The 17,032-nt window shown below is 47.4% G+C and overlaps 2 protein-coding genes across 2 annotated transcripts in view; one reads left to right on the forward strand and one right to left on the reverse strand.

The window, feature by feature from the left end:
* The first annotated feature begins 23 nt into the window (after window positions 1–23).
* On the forward strand, window positions 24–6,714 carry CD8A (CD8 subunit alpha). Its single transcript, XM_010997855.3, has 6 exons — window positions 24–732; window positions 822–1,187; window positions 1,766–1,879; window positions 2,063–2,170; window positions 3,170–3,200; window positions 5,357–6,714. Exons 1-6 carry the CDS (start codon window positions 684–686, stop codon window positions 5,406–5,408), a joined length of 720 nt encoding a protein of 239 aa, XP_010996157.1. The 5' UTR covers window positions 24–683; the 3' UTR covers window positions 5,409–6,714.
* Window positions 6,715–12,542: 5,828 nt separating this feature from the next.
* RMND5A (required for meiotic nuclear division 5 homolog A) overlaps window positions 12,543–17,032 on the reverse strand; it is a 48,237-nt gene continuing 43,747 nt past the window's right edge. The window contains exon 9 of the mRNA XM_031441297.2: window positions 12,543–16,982. Within this exon, the coding sequence (XP_031297157.2) occupies window positions 16,919–16,982 (64 nt within the window). The 3' untranslated portion in view covers window positions 12,543–16,918. The remainder of the gene's footprint in view (window positions 16,983–17,032) is intronic.

Raw genomic sequence — 17,032 nt, forward strand, 5'->3', positions numbered from 1 at the left:
GGAATGAGGCTGTGTGCTGAGGTTTCCCGGCTGAGAGAAAGCCCGAAGGGTGCGGTCACCAGAGCACGCAGGTCCCACACAAGGCTTTGGTGGAGGCTGCCCAGTGGATGTCTCCTCAGTGGAAGGGAGAAGGTCCTCCCTCCGTGAGCGCTCGGACTCCCCTGCGCAGTGCCCGAGAGGTGGGCCCGTCACTGACCCTTCTCAGCCCACGGTGCCACCCTGCGGACCCTAGGCCCCAGGGCGTCAGTGCTAGGGCCACTTCGAGCGAGGGCAACGAAGTGGACTCTCATGTCTCCTTTCCTGCCTTCTCTCACCCTCATGTCTTGAAATGTCTCATCTCTATCCTGACTTTGTCACTCCCACAAGAGAGCCATTTTAAGGGCCATTTCCAAGCCCTTTTCCCTGTCCCAAACCCGCAGCTCTCAACCGTCCCCAGCTTCCTGGCAAGGCTGCCTCGACGGCTCCGGTTCACCCTCCGGCTCCGCTGGGCTGGAGGGTGACAACGGCGAAAAGGAGGGCGACTCTCTCCGCGGTGGGGCTTCGGGTGACATCACATCCTCCGAACGCGAAATCGGCCTCGGCGGCCAGTCGAAGGGCGCAACTTCCCCCCTCGGCGTCCCACCGGCTCCTGCGCGCCTCCGAGCTCCGAGCTTCGAGCCGAAGCGCACGGCGGGGAGCGCGCCATGGCCTCGCCCGTGACCGCCCTGCTGCTGCCGCTGGCCTGGCTGCTGAGTGAGTTTGCGACCCCTGGGGAGGGCGGGGGCCAGGCGGGCAGTGGGGCGCGGGGCTCCGGGCTCAGCCTCGCTGCCTGCCCCCTGCAGATACCGACACCGCCCTCGGGTCTCACTTGTTCCGGATGTCGCCAGAGAAGGTGCAGGCTCACCTGGGCGAGCAGGTGAAGCTGGACTGCGAGGTGCTGCAGCCCGGCCAGACTTCGGGCTGCTCCTGGCTCTACCAGAAGCCCGAGGCCGCCTCCGGACCCACATTCCTGGCGTACATCTCCAGCAGCCGGTCCAAGATGGCCGAGGGGCTGAACACCAACTACATCTCCGCCAAGAAGACCAGGGACTCCAACTTCCAGCTCACGCTGCACCGCTTCCGCGAGAAGGACCAAGGCTACTATTTCTGCTCGGTCTTCATCAACTCGGTTATGCACTTCAGCAAACTCGTGCAAGTCTTCTTGCCAGGTCCGGGCGCCGGGGACACGGCACCTCTAGGTGTAGGGTCTGGGGCTCACGTCTGAACCCATTTTTCACAAGGATGCCTCGCTTTCGAGCCTCTTAGCTCCCCGGGGGCTACTTCGATCTTGTTCCCATTTCACAGAGAAGGAAACTGAGGCTAGAGTGCAGCTGGGTAGGAACTGAAGTTGCCTTTTTAGGTCTGGCTGCGCTGGGCTCGGGTTCGGGTGCTTGCGTGACTCTGGGCAAGCTACTTAAATTCACTGAGCCTCCGTTTGGTTGTCAGTAAAATGCGGGTATCAACCCAAGCCCACGAGGTTTCTGGCTGGGCCCTGGAGAGAGGATGGACGGAGGGGAGCGGACTCCTGCATTCCTGTCCGAGGCGTCCGGTGCGCTCCGCGGACCAGCAGGTCCCGCCCCATCTCCCCTGCCCTGAGCGCAGAGGTCCGCGCGGGCGGCCCTATACGGGGCCCTAAGTGGAAAATCGGGGAGGAGGCAACTCTTAGGCAAAGGCGCGTGGAGCTGTGGGGAGGGTTCGCGTGCACCGCCCCAGCCTGGCCACCAACCTCGCTCTGTTGCTTCTGCAGCGAAGCCCACCACCACGACAGTGGCGACGCCGCCACCCAAGCGGGCGCCCACCAACGCGTCGCTGCCCGTGACTCCGCGCCCAGAAGCATGCCGGCCCTCGGCGGGCAGCAAAGGTGAGGCGCGTGCGGGGAAGGCCCACGCGAGCGGGCAGCCCTGATCCCGGGGGTGGAGCCGAGGCCAGGCTGAGTGGTGGGGAAACTGAGACCAGGAGCCGGGAGAAGGACGTGCCGGGGCCGGCAGGGTCGGGTGGGGGATCCTGGTCCGCTCCTACATTCGGCATCTTGTGTTGTCACTAGATACAAGTGGCATGGACTTCGCCTGTGATCTCTACATCTGGGCGCCCCTGGCTGGGACCTGCGCCATCCTCCTTCTGTCACTAGTCATCACCGTCATCTGCAACCGCAGTAAGTCCTAGAGGATCTCGGCGGGGAGGGTCTGCCCCGCTTCCACCCAGGCCGCCCCTGCTGGGAGTTGGGGATGGGATTTCTGGGACTCTGAGCTGCACCGCAGGGCCAGGCACAGTCTGTTTCTTTCCTAGAGAGAGAACGCGGGGAAACCTCTCCCCGCTGCTCCTTCCATTCCCCTGGAGGTTTTTAAGAAGGCTGTCCTATCCGCAGAGCGGCAGCAGCGGGGGTGGGGCGTTCCATTAGGCCAGCGCACAGGTCTGGGCTCACTGAAAATGCCCTGGGGGAGAGGGGGCTAGGGAAAGGGGGGGCCGCTGTGGCCCTGGGACCAGATTCCAGGAGGGCTGGGCCCAAACCACAACCGGCTGTGGTTTGTACTTGCCCCCTCCCCGCGAGTTCCCGCACCGCGCTTTGGAGCCCACGCAGGTAAGTGTACGAACCCACATCTGTATTTGCAATGTTTTTTAAATTGATGTGAAGAGAGATGGGAAAGAAGCCCCATAACTCTCAAGACTTATAATCCTGTTTACTGTACAGCACAGTGAACTATATTCAATATCTTGTAATAGCCTGTAATGGAAAAGAATCTGAAAAAAATATATATATAGTGGAATCATTTTGCTGTACACCTGAAACTAACACAATGTTGTAAATCGATATACTTCAATTTTTAATTTTTTAAACAATTATTATTAAAACCATGGAATATAAATATACCATGCTTTCTTTATAGCTTATTTCTTTATAATATAAATTAATCTTCTTTACAGTGGCAATCATCATTATGTACTCATGTCATTTTACAAGTTTACCTTATTACGATAAATGTTTTTTATCATGTCAGTGTAGTTATTGTTTGCTTTAAATAAAATAGTCGTAACCTCGCTAGGAAAAAAAAGAGTTATAATCCTAAATAAATAGAGAAAAAGGAGAAACCGTATTTGGGGACTATTGGTTGTGGTGGAGCAGTCAATTTACCCCTTCTTTTCCTTTATCCAGGGAACCGAAGACGTGTCTGCAAATGTCCCAGGTGAGTCTCTTGTAACCCCTGGGCCTGCTGGCCCCGGGCAGCACTGGGCACATGTCCTTGCTTCCCAGGCAGCAGATGGTGGGAACTCCTTTCCCAGAGGGAGGCCATGGCAGACTCAGCTTGCTGCCTGAACAGAGAGATGGAGAAGGCTGACATGGGGGAGAAAATGGAGGCCCCAGTTGGGCTGACGGGGAGAGCAGTGTGACTTCAGAAAACTGTCCCATTTGGCCCAGCATCAAAAAACCCATCTGAAGAATTCCCCCAGTTAATCCTAGCTCCTCAAAAGACCTGAGGTCTCTTTCACTGTATGATTCCAGCTGGGTTTTCTTAAGAAAACTTTTTTTTTTCCTACTTGTTTGGTCTAGTTTTTTTGAGAGAGTTTTATCACCCGAACTAGATAGGTAATGGCCTCCGTTCCTAACTACCCTGTGGCAACACAGCGCCTTGATCTGCCGCCACGGCCTGGAGTGGAAGAAAGGGGGGACCAGGAGGAGGGGCAGTTAGCACCCAGCAGTTCAAGTGACTCCCCCATCCAGCTCCATTCATTCTGAAATGATCAGGAAAAAGACAAAAACAAAAGGCAGTGTCTGGAAGCGAGGCCTCAGTCTCTCCCCTCAGAGCTTAGGCCGCCCAGCACTAACGTCTAGCAAAGCGCCCACTCTCGCCCACCCAGCGCTGTAATGGGTGGTACACTCAGGATCTGGCTTATCCTCACAGCCACCCCATGGGGGAAATGCCACAGGGCCGTCTCACAGATCACTGGTTCAGAGATCACGAAACCTACCCAAGGTCACAGAGACATTACAGTCTGATTGTCAATAGTAATAACAACCATTCGATGAAATTCTAAAGGGCACCTGTTACGTGCTTTATGTATATATACATATATATGTACACATATTTTTTAAGTTTCAAGTTTCATAACAACCGTTAAAGTAGTTACTGTGACCACCATTTTACAGATGAGGAAACCAAGGACATTTAATGGCTTGTCCAAGGCCATACGGCCCCCAAGCAGTAAAGCTACAACTTCCATCCAAAGCCCAGGCTCCTTCCTGTGGCTGGGGGCTGGGGCAGGAACGGGTTAAGGATAACCTACCATATTCATCAGTTCCTTTCACCAGATGAACATACTTCAAGTTTTATACCTGGGGTTTGCATTTCACGGTGGTATATTGGCATTTCTCTTGCTATTTCTTGATGTCAATATCATTTCTTGATACTTGATATTTCTCTGTGGGAACACAAGTTTGGTGCCTAATACATCTTTATTTTTAACACTGGAAATGTAATGAATTTCCAGTGCCTATACTAGAGGTGATCTACCAAGGGGATAAAGACTCTTTAAAAGCAGAGAGGGGTTTTTAGCAATGTCAATATTTGAGGTACAGTTGGGAGCTTTTGGAGGAGAATTATCCCTTATCTCCATCTTTTTGAAAAATTCTCATTTTGAAATGAATAAGTGAGAATAAAACTCTGCCCTGAAATACAAAGCCGTGTAGATCAAACAAATGAGGAATTCACACACCCAAGTTTATATAACTCAGTGATGACCAAAGGCAGCTCAGCTTCAACAGAGAGGCTTTGGAGGACAGTGTGTGTAGACATGACACACAGGATGAATCAGCCCATTTAGAAGGTGCTAGCCCAGGAGTGAGTTAACATTTTTAGTGTGACATCAAATTTGGGTTGTCAAGGGACTTTTAGGTAAAGCATCTCTGCTTGTCTGACTGTGGGGGTTCGTTCACATCCTCCCCTATCTCTGCCATCCTCCCGGGGGCCGAGAACCAGGTCAGGTGATGATTGGTTATCAGTCTGCTTCTCTCACCTCCTTTCACCTTGACAAAGTTTCCAGGAAGCTGGGTTAACTGGGCTCAGTCCTGGCTCCACCATCTCCTAGTTGCGTGACCTTGGGCACGTCCTCTAACCTCTCCTCCCTAGTGGCTACCCCTCAGTTTGCCGTGAGGATTAAACAAGATGGCACAAGGAAAGCACTTGGCCAGGTGGCTGAGGTCATTCACCCAGTCCCATGCTGGTGCCCCAGGGACAAGTCCTCAGAGCCCAGAAGGCTGGGAGGCTGGTGGAGGGTGGGTAGACATGGGTGGATGCTGTATTGCGTTCCAGGCCACAATGGCCGTCACCTGCCTCTCTTTCAGGCCGGTGGCCAGACAGGGAGGCAAGCCCAGCCCTTCAGAGAGATACATCTAACAGGGTGATGGGCCCCGTGCGACAGCCACTACAGGACATCAAACAGAGAACTCGCCCAATGAAGAGAGTGAGAGTCCTTCCTTTTTGTTTTTTTCCAGCGTCCTTATGTATTCACTCCTATTCTTGTTATTTTCATGGGGGATGGGGTGGGAACGGTTACTTTTTCTTTATGTGTTTGCTTTAATTGATGCAAAACGAGACTGTGTAACATCGACGGTTCACCGCAAGGGTTCCAGTACCCCTGTGCTCACGTACTGGGGGAGGGAGGGAGCCAGAGCTACCGCAAGCTGCCTTCTCAGCACCAGGCTGTTAGAGCTGGCAGGGCCTCGGCACCCACTCAGCTCAATTTTACCCCATCTTACAAAGCCCAGAGGTGGGGAGCAGCTGGATCAGAGGCCCAGCAGAGGCTCAGGGCTTGTCCTCCACAATATATAGTTCTTTTCTTCTGGAGGCCTCTGTCTTCACGCATGGAAGCCTGTGTCTTAAACCTCAAAGGAACAAGTTATTTCTTGAGCACCTATGATAGACCCATCACTGCGCCCCGAGCCCCGACAAGGTAATGAAATAAAATTAGAAAACTTTACCGAGTTGTATGATGTAGTTAAACAGGATCAGACTTGTTTTTAATAACCAAGCGTGAAATTATACAGATGATAGGAATTCCTCAAATAAAGTGGAAGGGGTGACCTGAATCCTGAAAAATGAACAACTTGACCTCTAAAGGAAAGCTCTGTGAGATCCCCAGGTAGAGGCAAAACAGCCCTCCCAGCCCATGTGTTGCAGACAGACCCATGAAAGAGGAGAGGCCGCCCTTTGCAAACGTGATTTGAGCATCGGGAAAGCTGAAGGGAGGTCAGCCCTCTCTGAATTTGAGATTCCGTATTGGTACGTGCTCCTGGGATCCTCGATGACTTTTTGCTGGTTGTGAAGGCGGAACTGTGAGAGAGCACCCGGCACAGGTCCTAGCCTCCCCTGGACCAGCAGGGATGGGGATGTGGGGATGGAGCAGGAGAGACCCTGGGGAGGGGGCTGAACCCAGACTGCTGGCCCACACATGCGCTTCCTCTCTTAATGGGCTTGTGCTAATGTGACCTGCTCATTGCAGGAAAAAACTTAGATAAGGTAATAATAAAAGGTAATAAAAGTCACCCACAATTCTTAACCTCAAGTATCACTGTTAATATTATGATGTCCATTCTTTCTGATTATTTTCTATGCACATATACATGATACATACTTTAAAAAGTGGGATGGCACTATGCTTTTATAAGTGGCTTTAATAAACATTTACGGCATACTTTTTTAATGGCAGAGTTGCATTCCATTTTTGGTTGTGCCATCATTTATTTAACTGTTACTTAACGTTTAATTGTTTCCGATTTTTCACTGTCGTCACAACTAACATGACTGAAGTGTTGCACACATCTTTGTTTCTTCAGGGTAAATACCTAAAAGGAAAATCACTGCGCACTTTCCCCTTGGACTTCCCATTTTCACATCAGTCAAAATGGATTTGTCTCTTCTTGTATCGCCTTCCTTCCTCTTAAAAATATTTTATTTTTTATTATTTGTTTGTTTGTTTTTGCGGGGGGCAGGTAACTAGATTTACTCGTTTATTTAAATGGTGGTACTGGGGCTTGAACCCAGGACTTTGTGCATCTTGGTAACAGATGAGCTGATAGTCCTCACATAATAAATCACAAACTCTTCACTTTGTTGTTCAGGTAAATTGGACAAACTGAGAAGTGCACAAATCATTAAGCGTACAGCTCTAAGCCATTATGAAATGAACACACAGCCGCCACCAGGTCAGACACAGAACTCCCCCCTACCTTCCACAACTTTAATTCAATCTACTTTGAGAGAACAAAAATCTAGACGAAAAAGTATCCTGAGCATGGGAGAGCAGAAGTGAAAGCTGAAAGTTTCTCTGAGACAAAATCTGGCTCTCGCTCCCTTCTCCTAAATCCACTGAGCTAAGCAGAACCCGCAGGGGTAGGGGTGAAGGAGAGGGGAAACCGCAGGGACTGAGGCTCAGCTTGGAACACGTGCCAGGCTCTGGGCTGTCTCTGGGTTCCCTGGAAAAGGTGAGAAGCATCACGCAAAGGACACTCCTCTCCTCGTGGGACAAACTTGTGAGGGTGGCCGTGGATCGCCGGTGTCGGAGAATCCGGGCCAAGGCGGAAAAAGGGCATTTCCTCCCCAGCCTGCAGCTCAGGTGGGGCGTGGCTGGGAGAGGGTTAATTACTTACTGATTTCTTTCATACCCAGTACAAAAGGGTTTCACTTATCACAAATAAAATGGTAAATAACCATTTGGAGTTTAAAAATAACAACATAGGAATAAGCATTTATTAGAGTTGGTCCTGGAGACTAGGAATAAAACAGAAGGCCGATCTGCAGGCCCTGAGGCCTCAAGCATGCGAGGGGGTGGGGGGTAGGGGGCGCTGCGGTTCTGGGCTCAGGGCCCGGAGGTGACAGCGGACATCCAACCTGCTCCTTCGTTCTCCGCATGCGGAAGGAGCACCCCACAGTTCAAAGCTGGAGGCTTCAACAATTGTATTTCATTTGCCAATTGCTAGCCTGAAGCACTGGTTTTACAAATTTTCCTGCATCAAAGATGCTCACCACATGTTTTCGGACCCTGAAAACCAGGAGATGGAGAAATGACTTCTTTACTAGGCAGTAAACTTGGTATCAGCAGGCCGGAATCCAGCCTCCACGTGGTTCACTTAAAAAACATGCATCCACTTAACAAAAACATATCCTGCTTGTGCAAGAAGAAAAAACAAAACAAAACAGAGAAATGGGTCATTTCTTTCTCCAGCTATTAAACTGCTTTCAAGAGAGCCTACCTTATGCTTGGAAATCCCCTGTGACTCTGCAACCAGTGGGTCGGGGGAAGGGTCCTCGTTTTTTGTTTTGTTTTTTTCAAACCAGCAAGAAGCTGTCCCTCCCACCTGCCCCAGGCCTGGGTGCAAATCCCTCCTGCACAGGATTTTACAACAACCAGGGACAGGCACCCCTTAACCTGCCCCAAAAAGCAGATTTGAGGCAGACTTGAGCAATAATTTCTCCATCAGAAAGAACGGCGAAGGTCACAACTGCCTGAGATCAGATTAAATGCAGAGGCTCTGAAAGCAGCTTCCTGGCCCCGCTGATTATTGTATGTTCTCTAGCAAGTAAGTGACAATGTCTCAATACCTCAGTCTCTCCCCTTGTACAATGCGGGTAATAACAGTCTCTATCTCAAAGGGCTCTTGGTAAGAATATATGAGTTTATATGTATTTTAAGTGCCTACTTCAGCCACTGGAACATAGTAACAAATAAATGTATACTGAAAAAATGAACTTGTACTGAATTTCTCAAAATTAGTGTTGGAACAATTATACTCTGAAGGCAGCGACCCGTGTCTGATTCCTCCAACTTCTGTTCCAAAAAAGGGGTGCACAATAACCATTCCTGTTGAGTCTATGTGTTAGAGCAGGCAGGTAACTAGATGTGAGCAGAGAAAGGGGGACATGGGCAAATGGCAGAAATATTGCGAGAATGACAAAAACGTGACACAGAGAAAAATGTGCTGTTGGAAAAATGGCACTGACAGATCTGCTCGACGCAGGTGGCCACAAACTTTCAATTTGTAAAACACGAAGTATCTGTGAGGCACAATAAAGCAAAGTGCAATAAAACAAAGGATGCCTGTAGAGCACTTAAAAATTCTCTAAAAGTCGACAAGTACCTGAAAACCAAATATACTTTTCTCCTATGCAGCCCAAGATAGAAAACAAAGGTCACCACCACCTGCTCTGTTCTAGAACAAGGGTAGAACAGGGGTTCTCATCTGAAGTTAGGGCGTTTCCTGCTTCCACCACGAACATCACCAGGGGGTGTATCTCTGACCGCTAACCCCTCATTTGTCTAACATCCCAGGGCAGGAGAAAGGCTGCATCGATGACCAGTGCTGATGACTTAATTCCACACTGTGAATGAAATGCCACCTGTTTCCTGGCTGAGATGACAGGTAAGTGGGGCAGAGACCGTAGGCTGCTTTCCTAACAACGATCCTCCCTTTCTTCCTCACCTAACAGGACCTTCATTTTATGACAGGTGGCGATACACCAGGCTGAAAGACTACATTTCCCAGACTTCCTTGCAGACAAGTGTGGTGAGTAAGTCGCCGGGTAGAGCTTCCAGGAAAGACTTCAAAGAGGCTAACAGCTGGAAGCTTGTTCTTTTCCCACTCCTTTCCTCCTCCTTCCTGCCTGGACCACAGATACAATTAGAGGTGAAACTGAAGCCACATATCAAGGCTGTGGAGCAGGATAAGAACCCAGGTCCCCTGATGGCATGAAGCCACCACGCAAAGCCCAGACCGCCTACTGCACACATGCTGCTAACTGGTACACACCAGCACAGACACGGGCCCTCAGCCCAAACTTCCTGAACCACCTCTCAAAACTTTCATGGCCATTTAATGATTTCCTGTGAAATTCCTCTGACCTGAAATAACTGAAAGCAACACGGTCTCATGTTAAGACCGAAAGGAAACCTACCAGGCACTTGTAATCTGCTCAGCAGGGGATGCTCCCACAACAGTCTTGAACGCTGACAAGTAACACGTTTCCTTTTAAGGCACATTTTTGCTTTAGAGGGGAAATGACACCGAAGTCCTTCACTTGAAGGGCAGTCCTTGCACGGTGGCAGAATGACGTCCTCAAATGCAGCAAAAAGACCAATCCTGGCGGGGAACTGACAGAACATTACACAACCCACACAGTGTAGGAGACCAATGTAAGTAAGGAGAGTGGGGAGAAGTTAGAAACCCACCTAGAAAACGGAGACAATAGAAAGAAATGGGAATGTATTTTAGATCAGAGCAAGGAGTCCCATCGCTTGAGAGACAAGAACACCTTAATGCTTCTCTATGTTATAGAAGGGCCTGGAACATTGTATGTAACAAAAATATCACCTTGCTGTGTTTTCATTATCTTTTTCTCAGATTATCCTGAGAGCAGAGACCAAGTGGGTCTTGTTCACCACTCTACCCCCAGGACCTACAGTGCTCAACAAAAACTGACACCTTCTTTACCTACTGTACTGGCCTCCCTGGCTCTAACCACCTCTCCCCAACCATCTCATCCACTGTGGTCACAGTGGGCCTTAAAAACACACAACTTACTGCATCTCTCCCGTGACCCTCTGGTAGTTGGGTCACTGTAGTGAAGTTGGAATTAACTTCACTACAAGGTCTTGGTGCTCTGTTTTTCTGCATATACTAGCAGTCCACAAGCCCCAGGAGGGCAAGGACCCTGCTTCCTCCCAGGGCCTGGCTCTTAAAAAAAATTCTACATTGAGTGACTGAAGTTGCCACATCACAATATGTTAAATACTTCCTGCATTTGACATGCACACATCTGCTTATTAACTAAAGGGTTCTACTGTACAAGCCAATATTTACCATGAAGCACTTTGCACTTTTCTGAGCTGGAAGAAAACATAGCTAATTAACACATAATTCCCTGGCACATGGAAGCCCTTGCTTTTAGACAATGCTTCTAATTCTGGTATAATCCATTTGCTAGCATAGAAGACTCACAGACTAACACTCCACTGCAGGGAAAAGCTTTTGTGGAAAAAGAAAAAATACTTTGTCATACATACTGACAGAGATTTCACTGCGGCTTTGTGAAAGGATCATTCCATCTCTGTCCCTTAAGGCAAAGTTTTTTTTAAACAGTAGATCTCAGCCCCTTAGCAAGTCATGAAATCAACTATCTTGTTAAGTATTAGCGAAATAATAGAAAATATCAGTGTATCACGCATTGTAAGCGTTCGTTTCATAAAACTTGTTTCAGAATGATAAACTCTGCGTGTATACAGGGTTATATTAATTTCTCACTCGGAGCCAGAAAAAAAAAAAAAAGTTAGGGAAGTGTGTCCTCCGGGAAAGAACACTTCCGTTTGCTGGGAAATTATCATCCAGCTTCTCCACTGCGGGGTGAGGGGGGATCGAGCTGCTCATTTGAAGGTGCCTTTTCAGTCTTATTTCGCCATTACAAAAATCCATTATTTTCTATCTTTGTGCTCATCCTTCCCCACTTTGGTGAAGATGGGGTGGAAACTGCATCTGGCCATGCTGCAAATATGACAAACACTCCCTCAATTACCTGGGTGCCTACGGACATACGCTGACTTTTAAAGTAACTACACGAAAACCGAGTTCAAAGCACACTAAATTTAACTTTTCTTGATGACTCAGGACTTAGTCATCACGGGTAAAGTTTGCTCAGTACACGTGATCCTCACCTGCCACACTTAAAAGGGAGGGTACTTCAGGAAGTAGGGAGCATCCTAGAGGCTCCTCGTGAGGGAAGCGTTTTCTCATAAGCATGCAGGTGCCGACCCAGAAGTTCTGGGCTGTGGCTGGAGATCAGCCATTCCTCCCCAGCTCCCAGGTGATGCTGATGCTGCCGGAGACCGCACTTTGAGCCTGGAGATGCCCCCATGCTGCAGGGACAGGTGGTGAGGTCTCTGGCCTCATCCTTACCACCTGGACCGCTAGCTCCAAACACGACGGTGGGAAAGGAGGGACCCACAACGGTTCTCACGGGTAGAAAACATTCTAGAACCTCAGGTAAGAATGAGTGTCTCTTAGAAATACAAGGAAACACTAATGCAACCCCCACCCCGTCCTTAGAAACTGGGGACGGTGGCCCAGCCACCTCCGCTTCTCACATTGCTGGTGGCACAGAAATAGGATGAGATGGTGACAATGATATGTTCTTACATTCTTTACAGGCAGAGCCTTAGCAAATGCAGACAGCAATGTCCTCTCACCTCCACGCTCCCTCCCTCAGATCTTGGGCACCTGTCACAGTTGCACAGACTGGTTCCACAAAACACTCTTTAAGTGTGCATTTCTTTAATTGTTAAAAATATACACAGGAGAAGCCATGTGTTTTTACATAGGAATACACACATTAACAAAGCATTTCTGAGTTTTCCAAAACTATTGTTATCAGTCTAAAATTTATAAATTAAACATATCAGAACCTTTTAAGTTAAAACGAAGTCCCTGAAACTACTGGATGTGCTGGACTTTTCTCAAGATCAAATGAACAGAGAAATGTGAATACAGTTTGTGTTAAATAAGGTTTATTGTTAGCTTTATTGCCTATAGTCTATAAGATGCAACTTTATTGTGCCTTTGCAAACAGGATACATTTCTTAAAAAACTGATCAAAAGTTTCCATACATATAGCTCTATATGATAGATTACAGTGCAACACTATTGTTACATAATTATAGAAACACTATAGAACCCAAGAGCACAGGGTAAGCAAATGAAATACAACCCTGAGCCATCGGAACAAGGTGATTTGATGAATCCTTTCAGCGTAAGTTTAGAAAACATGGAGGAGGGGGGAAAAATACATGCACACTGCAGTCATGAGCAAAATACATTAAGTACCTGTTCCTTTGCTGGACACAGGTGGGGGTAAATGGTGAATTTCAGACACATGCACACTCACTCACGCTTCCGTCTTCTCCTGCTTCCCTCCCATCCCCAGTACATTCACTCCCACCCCTTCCCAAAAGAAAAGATCAGGCACTAAGTCCTAGTGACCCCCACATCTGCCTTGCTGGAGAACATGTCAAAGTGACTGCTAAAACAAGAGTGTCGGTCCTCACCCATAACATGAAACAAAGCATGTGCCATAAGCCAGTTCCAGCTGCTTCTGCCGCTTTGGAAGTAAAGGAAGCATCTGCTCACTACAGTGGGGAACTGTAGAGGGAAATGTCTTGATAACTAAACTGTTTTCTCTCCCTATGTCTTGAGTAAAATCAACAGCGGGAAAACTCGCCCTAAAACTAAGTGCCTCGTCTGCTATTAAAATACACTTGTCATTCTATTTTTGGTATCTATTCAATTATAGTTCGATAAGAACAGTTCATGAAGTTTGTACCTGCTTATGGTAAACACCGCTGTGCTGCACCAAACCTTCTGCGTGCTCCTCGCTCATGTCCCCCCAAGGCCACAGCACGCCAGTGTTACCAAACATAATGTACGTAGAGTTAGGTGATGAAAAGTATTTGGTTTGTGTCTTCACCTGACACATCCTGGTGATGAAATTAACCAAACACGCCTCCATGCCTTCCCTGAAAATAACCTGAGTCTGCTGACTAAGCAGACTGACCAGCCTGACTGTCAATCCACTTAATCAGAGGTTGAGCTGGAAAACCAGAGGGCTAATGTCTACCAGCAGCTTGTGCAGAAAACCCAAGAGTTCTTGGTTTTTGCAGTTATCTACTGTCCCAAAGGCTGAAACCACCGAGGTGGAAATAACTCACAGCATAAAATACAATGAACTTAAACCGCATAACCTGTGGGACCACCAGGAGAGAAAAAAGGATCCTCATTGCCCACATAACTTGGTGTGGGTTTTAGTGTCTCTGTATACATTAGCTGCTACCGAAAAAAAATCAAAAAACTAAAGATTTACTTCGTAACTCTTATTTTCAGTTAAATGCTCATACACTCACAAAATACTCACACACCCTATGAATATGAGGTGGCTCTTTTCTTCAAAATTTTAAAAATCAAGAGGCACCAATACCCGTTCGTTTATGTATTTAGAAGTCTCATATAATCACCACTGAAGCAACAGAAATGGCATCTGTGAAGATCACACACAGGAGAAAAAAGATCAAAAGACAACCTTAGCCGCTGCACTTCACGCTGTCCTTGAAAGCACAGATGCTCTGAATCAGAATCTAAGGATCTGCTAAGGTTTTATCGGTTTAGCATAGTCCCATGGCCTTTGTCCGTGATCGGTAAGTGGAAATGGCTTCTTAGTAAGAAATGTTTAAGAAACCACTCTGAAATTCTGTTTTCAACGTACACTGTTATCATTAGTCTGACTGTAACACACCTTAGCTTTATCACGACCTCCTGCGAGAACGCAGAGCGTGACCAAGCACATCCTCCCGCCCGGCTGACTGACAGCTCCAGCGACAGTCCTGCCACCACTGGTGAAGGTGAAGGTGTGTCTAGAGCAGAAAGGTCAGCATGTTGTACTTCAGCATCTTTGGTTAAGGTCTGGCTTCTTCAAACCCACCTCTCTTCTCCACGTTTAGTCACCTAAGAATTTTAAGTCCATGCATTTAGTTAAAGAAGGTCACACGACAAAATTTTCACGTGAAATTGTCAGATCAACAAGAGTTCCCAATTTTTGGCCCTACCCCTGCCCAGTGGGACCACAGGGACCTTGCACAGGAAGCTGTAAAGTCCAACGCTTCAGTTAAAGCATGTTCTTTCTAAGGTCTCATGGGCCACATAGAGAGCTGTCCACAGGATCCCCAATCCTGGGAGAGGGACAAAGCAGAGCTCTCTCTGGCTTTTGTCCTTCAAGTGGCCTGAGCCAACTATGTTAAGTGTCTGGTCGCCAAAAATATTTACCACCAGCCTTGAGAGCAATGTCTGTACTGTTCAAATCATACATCAAGCCTAAATGTTGTGTAGGTGTTTGAGGTGCAAAGGTGAGAATATCCTGTGACTAAAATAAATCTGGCCTAGCGAGAAAAAAAAAAAAAAGTTAAAAAAAAGGTAACACTCTGGGTTTTAATTCAAAGGAAAAAAATACATAATAAAGCAGTTTTACATCCTTGGCCAGAGTGTTGCCTGGAATTCCCTACCTTCTCCTTCTAGAGTCCAAGGAGCTGCTCTCTGCTCTCTTCCTTCACTGTGTTAGTGGAGACCTGCAGGTTCCAACAGGAAAGCAGAAACGCAGGGCAAAAGCCGCTGTGGTGCCAAGACGGAAGTGGGGCAAAGCGGGTACCCGGAGCGCCCAGCCAAATCCCTGGCTGCGCCCCACAGTGCACAGTGACCCTCAGCATCAGCCGGACCACACGCAGCAGCGAAGCAGCACCCCTTCCTTCACAAGCGAGTCCCGGCTCTCCCAGGGGAACATCTCAGGACAAACCATCCAGGCCGGACCGCTACAGCGAATGCTGCCAGGCTCCAATTAACTCAGCACCAGATCTGTCAGCTCCCTCCCCCGCAAACGAAGTCAATCTGCAGTAAAATGTGGAGTGTCACATTTCTCTCTGCTCCTGTGTATTCTTCTTTCTTCCTTTTCTCATCAAAGTTCTCCTGTACTGATATTCAGTTCCCAGTCAGATGAAATAGAGTTGCAAAGTATTTGGTGGTTTCCATATGACATTCTTCTCAAAATGAAGTGACTTCGTAGGTTTAAGTCGGAATTATGTCCACAAAAGTCTTTTTCATGTAGTTCATCATACAGAGAAAGACTCTTACACATGGCTATTTCTGGACAGTGCATTAAATGAAGATACCTCGCGAGAGAAAGGATCATTATCGGTACCCAGTAGAATAATATAGAGATTCACAATGAGATGATACACTTTGCAGAAGAGAGGCATTGAACAGTATACTATTCAAATACAAAAACAGCAATAAACATATTCTGCACTACAGAAAATGTGCTAGCTTCTAACTTTAAGGATTTAAAGTGGTAAGTCTGGTAACTGCATTTTAGGACTGGAACATGCTTCTTCCCTTCCAGATACACAATGTTTGATGCCGGTGCACATATATACACACACACACAAAACACTGTGTCTGCAATGACATACAAAGGCAATAGACAGCCAAGTCCTGAAGGCAGATTTCAGAGAAGAGGGCTACCAAGACCAAGAGAGCAAATAGCAACTTAAGAACACGTCTAACTTCAGAATTTTGTTTTATTGAACACACTTTTAAAAACAAGCACCTCTTGGCAATAAAAGCAAAGAAATAATAGTAGTGCTTCCACTCAGTTCTGGTGGAAGATTTCTCACACCAACCTGCTAAAATTTATGACGGCATTTTTTTATAGAAGGCAGCCCCGCTGGGGCTACAAGCAGAGCTCAGATGCAGGTCTGCTAACTTCTCGGTGAGAGCTGGAGCAGAGGAAAACATCCAAAAGCAAATTTGGAATTTATCACAGCTTTCTTCCTTAAGCAAAAGAAACTGCAAATTAGCTTCATGACCACAATTCAGTTTTTCAAACTGCTTCTGAAGAATTTTCATTTAATTATGTATACACAACATGTTTCTTCACAAACATTCTCAAGGCTTAACAGTTATCAAGAGAATGACAAAAGTAAAAGCAGGAGAAATATTAAACACATGGCGGGGAGGTCAATTTCTGTTTCTGCTCTTAAAAAGTAAAAAAATCACCATATAATTAAGTACAAAAACCTGCATTGAATGACAACTGCTGGTGTATTTACTTGATCAGAAATGAAGACCAAGAATATAATAAAGCCCTATGACAGGTGTCCCCCAGAGCACTCCCTCAGTGTGTGCACACTAAAATGTTGGCAAAGTTTCTGGAGCGTTAGCTTATATAAACATGGGAGTCCTTGGTTAGCTGCATTAAATGGGACGTTCTCTTCTGAAATGCGCCTCCATTCAGTTTCACTTACAAATTGCAAACTAATTTCTTCAGAAAAATATCTGTTTGGCATCCCCTGGACTTTGTTCCATTGGACAATATGGACATTTTAATCTAAAGACAAGAAAGAAAACACGGAATCAAGGAACAGGATCAGTACAGAG

Source organism: Camelus dromedarius, chromosome 33 (assembly GCF_036321535.1).
Source record: "Camelus dromedarius isolate mCamDro1 chromosome 33, mCamDro1.pat, whole genome shotgun sequence".
NCBI lineage: Eukaryota > Metazoa > Chordata > Mammalia > Artiodactyla > Camelidae > Camelus > Camelus dromedarius.